The 8,899-nt window shown below is 43.8% G+C and overlaps 1 protein-coding gene and 1 long non-coding RNA gene across 3 annotated transcripts in view; one reads left to right on the forward strand and one right to left on the reverse strand.

Annotated features, from left to right (window-relative positions):
* Nucleotides 1-6,083, reverse strand: part of LRIG3 (leucine rich repeats and immunoglobulin like domains 3) — a 40,562-nt gene extending 34,479 nt beyond the window's left edge. Inside the window, exon 1 of one of the 2 annotated variants that reach the window (XM_061361220.1) lies at nucleotides 5,611-6,081. In XM_061361220.1, the coding sequence (XP_061217204.1) occupies nucleotides 5,611-5,789 (179 nt within the window). In that variant the 5' untranslated portion in view covers nucleotides 5,790-6,081. Of the gene's footprint in view, nucleotides 1-5,610 lie in introns of both variants that reach the window. The other variant, XM_061361221.1, reaches the window with a different exon arrangement.
* A 315-nt stretch (nucleotides 6,084-6,398) lies between these two features.
* LOC133216485 (uncharacterized) lies at nucleotides 6,399-8,539 on the forward strand. The gene is made up of 3 exons (XR_009726655.1): nucleotides 6,399-6,541; nucleotides 6,624-6,682; nucleotides 8,289-8,539. It is a non-coding gene; the product is annotated as an uncharacterized LOC133216485 (long non-coding RNA).
* The last annotated feature ends 360 nt before the right edge of the window (nucleotides 8,540-8,899 follow it).

The raw sequence follows: 8,899 nt of genomic DNA on the forward strand, positions 1-8,899 counted from the left end.
TCCTGAACAAATGCAGATTCAGAGAGCTCCAGTTTCTCTACACCCACCTTTGCATCACCCTGAACACAGGTGTAATGCTGCAACCCAGCCAGGTACCTATGTTTCTTCAACAGCACACGGGAACGATAAAAACTTGTTTTATACTCCCCCAACTGTCTGGTGCTTTATGCAGTACTTGTTCAATATTGCCAAGACAATTCCTAGCATTGTCACTTTTGTCCTCCCCTGGAGTCAGCGGTTAAAAATAATATTAAAACTCAAACATTAAAAAAAAATCCCAGGCACATATGGGCATTACAAGGGGTACCATCAGTACTCAGTTATGAGGTGTGCTCTGAGCCAGCAAACTGGATCAGGCCCAGCCATCTGCAGAGCTGTGGCACTGGTGTCTGGCACACGGCCACAGGCAGGTAGGAGATATGCACCTACACCTTCCAAGCCAGGACTGCACAGGAGCATGCAAGAGCAGACCCGCAGCTGTGAAAGGCATTTTCCAGCACAAAAACAGGGTGTGAGGGCTGGGTGGAAGCCACCTAGAGAGGGAACACTATCCACCATTAGGTGGCTTTGGAGGAGCTGTTTCCTAACACTCCATTCTGCAGTCAACCACCTAATACATATCCGTGCCTTCCCCCAGTGTCTAAATCCCAGCAGATTTAGGTGTCTAAACCCTGACAGGCTTTCCTCTTCAAGATGGAAAACCAATACAGTGTTAACATTTTCAAAAACCCACAAATGGTAGTTTCATCATTATGATTTTGAGGTCTTCTGTAAATGAGGTTAACCACACTTGAGTTAGAGGACTGCATCTTTCACTGCTTAAAAATCTAGTGCAAACATTTGTCTGGCCATAGACTACTGAAAAATCCCTTTGTTTTCAGCACCTGAAGATATTAGCTGCATAGGTCTGAATTCTGCATTCTTAAATATAAATACTAAAAAAATATGCTGTTATAAATATCTAGATGGGACTCTAATTTGGTGCTTTATAACAGACAGAGTAGAGACAATTTTTACCCTTAAAGTTAATTCTATGTTTGGCTTTAGCCTGTAGGGATTATAAGAACTATGCAAATAAACAGCCAAAAGTCAGTGAAGTTATGCCTGTTAGTGCCTAATATGTTACTGTTCCTCATGCTTCAGACAAGACTTAGGAATCAGTAATTACTTCAACAAAGAGCGTTCAACAACAGTACTAAAAACCTGCATTTCTTCATTTCATCCAAAAACCCTGGAAAAGGTTTATTTAAAACATGTTTGCCTAAAGGACCTACCAGACAGCAACAGACGTGAGTAGATTTGTTCTGCTGGAGTTATAACATGTTAAAAAAAAAGAAAAAAAGAAAGAAAAAAGAAAAAACAAAATCTGGCAGAGTCCTTAAACTATAAATTCCTGCAATTACAACCACTGCTGTGCATGATCACCACACTGGAGCCAGACACTTTCACTCATAGCTCAAGCTCACATCCATCTGGAGTCTATCAAGGCAACCGTGAGCGTAACAACTTACACTAGGTTTCAAACTATTTATTTTTTTTGTGTTTGTTTTTTAACGCTAAAGATACCCTCAGATTTTCCAGGTAGCACCTACTTTAAAAAAATACATACATACACACAAATTACTCATTCCTGGTTTACTTACAGCAGGTTGTCAAACACAAGTTGCAAAAAAACCCAAAGCAAAACAACAAAAAACCCCTCTGCACAATACTGAATTGCCCGTTTCACACAGCTGTATACGTACTTGTCTACCAGTTGTTGGATAAAAAAAATGAATTATAAATATTTTATTAAACATTATTTCAGTACTATTGGCATGAGAAACTTCAAGGGGGAGAAGCCTTGCAAGTTACATATTTAAGTTTTTAAATCGCAGTAGTTAGAAGTGAACCAAGGGTTAAAATATTTGTCTTCTTACTAATACTCTTACGTGAAGCTTAAGCCTATAAAAGATTCTGAAACTTATAAGCACTGGAACTGAGGCATTTTTTAAACACAAAAGTTATCATTTCTGTTGCAAAGATGCAAGTATATTTCAGTTCAGTGCATTTCTCAACAGATCTTAAAACAAGTATGAAGAAATGGTTTGAAAATGAATCAGTATTTTTCCTTTAAAGAAATGGAACTGACAACGTTAAAACACTAAAATTATTACTATGCATTTTCCATTTCTGAATTTTCCTTGTCTGTTAAAAACCACATTACAAGTGGGGAGAAAATCTCCTCTGTGATTACTTTTGCTACTAGAATTTCAAAAGCCATGAAAGATGTAACAGTGAGTGAACTCAGAAACTTCAGAAACCAGATTTATATTAAGAAATTCTTTATAACAATAAAAAATATATATACCTGTTCTTCACCCCAAACTTCTAATAAAAGTGATTGAGCATTTAAGTAGAATTGTCTCCACTTGAAAAAGCATGCCATCGTTTTTGAGGCCCTTTAAGAGCCCGTTTTATGAATTATTTTCTATATTCCATTACATTTGTATGGCCATTTTTTGTAACCCACAAATCTCTGAATTAGAAAACTGAAAAGTATCACGGAACTTCAATGTCTGCATGATAAAAAATTGAAAGGAAGGCCTAGTGTGTAAAGGGAGAGCGTTTCTTCACGCATTTTATAAATACAACTTTTAGACTCTAACTTAATTTACAACACTTAGTCACAATTATCATCTTCTTCCTTAGAGAACTCAGAAACCTGAGCCCCAAGTCAAATTTTAAAATGCAAATCCAGCAACAGCTTCTTAATCAGTCCCACAGGGGCCTATAGAGCTGCTAATTCAGCAGAAATCAGGAGAGCTGAAAAACAAAAAGCCAGGCTGTAGCTGTTTTAAGACACTGATCCAAAGTGACTCATAAATCAGCTTGCTATGTTCAAGTTTTAGTCTGGAAAATATTGAAAAACAGCTGTGAAAACCATACAGCCCTTTTTTCTGGCAATCCTGCTAGAGAACTAGAGGATTTATAAAATGTAAATACTAAAGATGTAATACAAACACAAGTGAAAACCATCTTTCAGACTTTCCCTCCTGCCCCACTGACAACTTCAGTATTCTTCAGTGAACCTGGAGAGGGGTATGACAGTGCCACTGGGAGTTTGCACACATGGAGAGCGCTAGCCAATGCTCCACACTCTTCCTCTCTTCATTCCTCCACCTCGGGCCCTGCTACACCAGCTCTAAGAAATCCATGTTCCTGAAATCTCAGGACACACATCCTGGAAGTAAATGGAAATCTAACTCCAAAACTACTCGTACACAGAGCCATTACAAATGTTTATCAGTTTTCAGCAGACTGTTATCTTCCATACAAAAGATGGTCTTTTTGGCCAAAATGACAGTGAAGCTGGCAATTTTAGCCTGTTTACACCCATTCAATGAAGTCACTTCCGCACAAAGCAGTAGCCTTACACCTGCCACCAAAAGGAAGGGGATATAACTCAGCCCTCTGGCTCTTTGGGGTTTTTTTATTTCTCTCCTTAAGGTCATGCAGCCTTTCCACATTAGACATTCTCATTTTATTTCACTTGGGAAATTTTAACACAAAAGGCATGAAAGAGTGAAGTGGAGCTTCAAAAAAAGCAACTTCATCTGACCTGCTCTCCATCAGGGCAAGCAGACAGATGGGCAGAGGAAGGTGTAAAGCCTAACGCGGGCCTAGACCTTCTCAGGCACAAGAGCTCTCACTCTCCTGCTTGGGAGATCTCGCTTGCATATGTTGAGAACATGGTGTAATAGCTGTTTTCTAAAGAGGATTGGAAAGCCTGAAATTAAACTACTAGCCTTTGGCTATACCTGCTATGGCCTTCCATGGAAAACACAGTAAACACATACCAATAAAATTCATATGCAGTCTTTTATAATTCATAAGTGTACAGTTTGTTGCAACAATAATCCAGGCTAGTCAAACCTTTCTTTTTTTTTTTTTTCACATATGTAAAACTGAAAGGCATTATAATCTTCAGGATTGCACAATCCCAGCTCTAAATTCTGGGGTAGCTGGAGGTAACAGACAACCCTCCTTGTTCTCTTACTAAGAGCGGAAGGAAGAAAGAGGAGGGCACTTCTAAGGCATTTGACACAAACAAAAGAAATATTTACACAAAAGCGGCCAGACCACATGGTTTGGTGACACCTACAAAGATGTACTCCTGTGAGTTTAAGAGCTAGTGACACAGCTGTCCAATGAGTAATCACAGCAGGGCTTCTTACAACAGACCAAAGCTTATTTATACAAGTGGAACTTATTTTCTCACACTTTTAAAGGAATGTGAACTTACATAAGGACAATTTACACTACCAAGGGAATTCTAATTAGAAAAGCCTTCCTTGTGCCAACAAAAAAGCCCTGCAATGTGTTCTATTGTCTTTCAGTAACTGAAGTGGAAAAGACAAAATTTGGATTACTGCTAATGCAAAATGCTTTTTAAAGCAACTCTTAAAATGAAAGTCCTGAGATTCAGCCCCCCTTTTTGTATTTCTGTTTAGCATGCTGTCACACCTGAATTTTAACTGAACAGCCCTAAAGTAAGCTAAGCTAAGAAACTAAGCTATGAAGCTTAGCTTTAGTATCAAAAAAGCCTTAGGTTTGTCAAAATACTTACGCCAGCATACTGCAATAGTTCAAAAGACCAGGAGGAATGCAATTTAATAGGAAGCAAAACCAAGTTGTTGAACGTAAAGCAGATCCAGCACTTGGTTCAGATGCTTCACTCACATAAGAAAAAAAATTAAAAAAAAAAAAAATTATTTTCCCTCACACTTTCCTATACCACTCCTGGAAATATTCAACTCCCAGAGCCATTCCTATGCTCAGTTCCATCTGGTGTCAATACAGCCATCCACATTTCATGAGTAAAGCAGCATGACCTCCAGACGAGGCAATTGAACAGAATTAGCCACAACTAATTGAAAGTCTTCCTGTTTACTTTAAAGTCCTTATCTCAATCTGCGTTGGAAATGTAATAGAAAATTAATACGGCTAATACAGAAGATCTCTCAGTGACAAAAGATTGAAAACAAATGGGGAAAGTTCCTCAGATATTTTTAAGCTTTTAGAAAGCTTCCATAAGTTAGGCTTTGCCCATAAAAGTTTGTCATCGAAAAGTAATTTTCTACAGATGGAATTTCAGTCCACGTTACTGCGGATTCGGCGAACCCGTGACACCGGACCCAGCGGGGCAAGCCCCGCTCATAGAAAAGCCATTACAGACCCAACTGTAGGCAAATTGAGGTGAAAAACCGCCTAAGTAAAACCGAGACCCAGTTCTCCCGGCACGCAAGTCCATAGTAACTTTGTGACTATTACACGTTTTCCAACAAAGTCATCAGAACTTTCCTCCTCGCCCTCCCAAAACACCGAGAGGAGCTCCCGGGCCCGCTCTCATTTCCACCACACCGGGGCCGCAGTCCCGCTGACAGCTTGGCCGCCGGCTGCTGCCCCCCACCCCGCGCACCTCGCTGCCGGCACCGCCACGAAACACGCGCTTCCCTCCCCAGAAGCCCGTCCTCAGACAGGACCGCAGCCCCCGGGAGCAGAAGATGGCGGACGGAGCGCGGGCCGGCACCCTCAGCCCCCCGCGGTGCCCGCCGCCCCGGCACTCACAGTTGCACCGCCCATCGCGGCAACCGCTCGGGCAGCCCTCCCAGCTCCAGGCGGCTGCAGGCGACGAGGTGACCGGCGCAGCGGCAGGGCGCGGGGCAGCGGGCGGCGGCGTGGTCCCCCAGTAGAAGCAGCAGCAACAGGAGGAGCGCAGCGAACACCCCGCGGAGTTGGCGGGGCATGGCGGGCTCAGAGCCGCTGCCCGCGCTCCCGTCCCTGGGGTTCCCGCACTGACAGACCCGGGCGCGGCGAGACCTCCCGCCTCTCAGCGCGGGTGGCAGCTCCCGCTCATGCCCCAGAGCCGCCGCCAAAGGGGGAAGGCGGTGGGAGAGGGGGATGTAGGAGAAAAGTAAAGGGAGACAGCGGCAGGGGGCCACAGCACCGCCGGCCGCCAGCCACTCCGCAAACTTTCCGCCGCCTCAGCCCGCCTCCGAGCGGCCGGGGGAGCCCCGAGCACGGCCCGCCCCGTCGCAGCCCCCTCCCCCTTCCATGTGACGGCCGCACCCCCCGACCGCCCCGTCGGGCCGGGGCCGGGGCTGCGGGTGTGGGGTGGCGGTAGGGGTGCGGGTGGGCTGGAATTGTGCCCGGCTCCTGCCAGGCCGTTGCAGCATCCCGGGCCCTCTGCCCGGCTCCGGCGACAGCCGGCGGGTAACCTCGCAGCACAGCGGGCGCATGTGTGGGCCCTTCCTCCCTTTGCCGGCCTCACTAGGGGCGGGCAGAAGCACCGGGCTGCCGTGAGCATCGGGCACTGCTTGCCCTCGGCGTCACCCGCTGGAAGCGGGCCGAGCCACGAAAGCAGGGGCATGGAGGCCCTGCCCGTGCGGGATTCCCCTTCACCATTGCACTGGTTTAGCATGGATTGGGGCAATCCAGAAGCTGTTCTGGAGGCCCCAACGTCTTCCCAGCCAAGCCTGGGGTCACTGGCATGTAAAAGGTGAGGTGAGGTTAACTCCTGCCTTCTGGGTCCTACTCGGCTAGTCCAGACACCGTAATTAAGCCCATTATATTCCCCACAGGATCCCAGCTCCAGAGGTTCAGGGAAGTGGGCAGGGCGTACAGATTCCACATCTCTGAGGTAATCTATGTAATTTAAGTAAATACCTATTGTTCAAGTTCCATATGTAAGCCTGGGCCTTGCAATGGATTCAATTACTGTAGGCTTCACACACCCCTAATATCCAGCAGCAGACATCAGACTGCGCACAGGCGCTGTGCTATCTCTCCTACCTGTATATGTTTCACCTGAAAGACTGTAGACATCTTAGGCACTGGGAACCTGGAGCCTCAAAAGCCTGACAGCTCCGATATAAAGATTTGTAGGGCTGAAAATTTGTCCCTGTTTTTATTGATCCCATGTGTATCTCAGGGTGAAGCTGAAATTAAAGAAACGAAACTACATTTTAGTCAGGAATCATGAACTCGCACAGCCAAGCTGGCAAGCCCCCAGTGACTACAGGCATTCATGTGCCACTGTCAACATAACTGTTTCAGATGCATAGAGTGTGTGGTGTTCTGTCAGCTTGTGCTCTATTGACCACTGGTGCTCCTTAAGGAAACTGCTGCGGGAAAACAAGCAAATACTACAGGGGCACGCATTTTTTTCTACACTTCAAGCAAGCAAAGAAACAAAATAGCATGATAAAAAGTAACTAGTGTATCCTTACAAGTTACTAGCATTTATTTCTTGTAAATGAGTACTGATTTGGCATCATTGGCATGTCATAGTTGTTCAGTTTCTTTGCAGCTGCTGCTTTGCTTTCAAAAATGTTGACATGAGATGAACAAAGCCCGTGAAACACTGAGCTGTTCTAAACAGCCAATGGCGCAATGCTAGATTCTGATTTTCAGAGTTATCCGCTTGTACCTGTTCCCATTGAAGTCAGTGGGAAAGCTTCCTTCTGTTTCCAAAGTGTCAGCATTTATTCTAGCTGTCCAGTTGTTTCACACCATTATACTAAGATACAGAGACCCTGAATGTATTCTGTTAATTTAGTTAAAATATGTTATACTTGATACTTATGCAAAGTAATCAAAAATTCAAGAGGAAGACCTTCATGTTTATGTTGCTCAAGTGAATTATTGAGCACCTTACTAAAATTAAAATGGATTTAAAATAACTAAGCCTTGTACTACAGTTCCCAGAATGCACAACAAAGAGCTTCTTATTTGGGAAAAATGAGCTTGTCTTATCTTGAGTGTTGGCAAGGGCAGCAATTCACTAGTAAGTAGCAACAGAGTTGTTAAACTGTCAGTTTTAATATCTGAAGGAGAGGAAAAATGGAAACAAAGCATTTTGAACTTATTTTGTCATAGCAGTCAGTAATATACACAGTGCATATTTGAACTACAGAACAAGAAAGAATCTTAGAAAAGAAAGCAGAAAAAAAAAGATGAAAATATTGAAAAGGGCAAGAACTTCTGTTTCTGTGATTTTAAAAACCACTCATGCCGTCATGGAATACTGTGCCCTTTGTAAAAACTAATGCACATTTCGTGCTAATATATGAAGCTGTTTTAAGTTAAGCAAGGTAAATCAATTCAGAAAATTAATCCATCTGTTTTTGCAGCTTCTTTTCTCAACATACTTAATAAAACATTTTAAAACTGATCGTGTTACGAATTCAAAAAATGCTTATGTGGTGTACTTCAGAGCTCATGACAGAAAGTCTTTCTTCCCTCAGGGGGGTTTGCTTTCTTCAGAAGTCTCAGGGACCAGTTCTGAACCTGATTCGAATGCTGCAAGTGCTGGCAGCCCCAAAGCCCAGGGGTCTCTTCATCATTATGTGAGACCACCATGACTGTATGTAAGCAAATGCAAATGTCTCCTTCACAGGTGTGGCTGGACTATATCTGCCCTAAGTAAGCTTGCTTCAAAACGAGAGGCTTCACTGTCTTCTACCCTGCTATCTCCGCATGTAGCAAGGGATTTCTGATGACACCTGTCTGGCATCAGCATTAGTGTAAATGCATATTCAAGAGGATTAAGGAACTGATTTTACTGAAACCCCATCAAAAATAATAACACATACACACACACACACACCTCTCCACCCTCCTCCCTTTAGTTCTGAGTAGGAATAAATTCCTTGTCCAACTCTCCGTGTAGCTGCACAAGGAAGAGGACTTGGTGGTTACACAAAGACAGGCCCTTTCTATGGCAGCCTGAATATAGGTCAGCCTGAGGGGATAACAATGAGGAGGGGGAAGCACTGCTGCAGAAAAAAAATCTTGTAAAACTAGACCTTAAAGCTCTCTCTTTGGGTAAAGAGATCAGTTTCCTCCACAAGCCTGC

The sequence above is a fragment of the Neopsephotus bourkii genome, unplaced genomic scaffold (genome assembly GCF_033783945.1).
Source record: "Neopsephotus bourkii isolate Nb327-2 ecotype Australia unplaced genomic scaffold, CSIRO-AGI_Nbou_v1 NB_1053, whole genome shotgun sequence".
Taxonomy (NCBI): Eukaryota; Metazoa; Chordata; class Aves; order Psittaciformes; family Psittacidae; genus Neopsephotus; species Neopsephotus bourkii.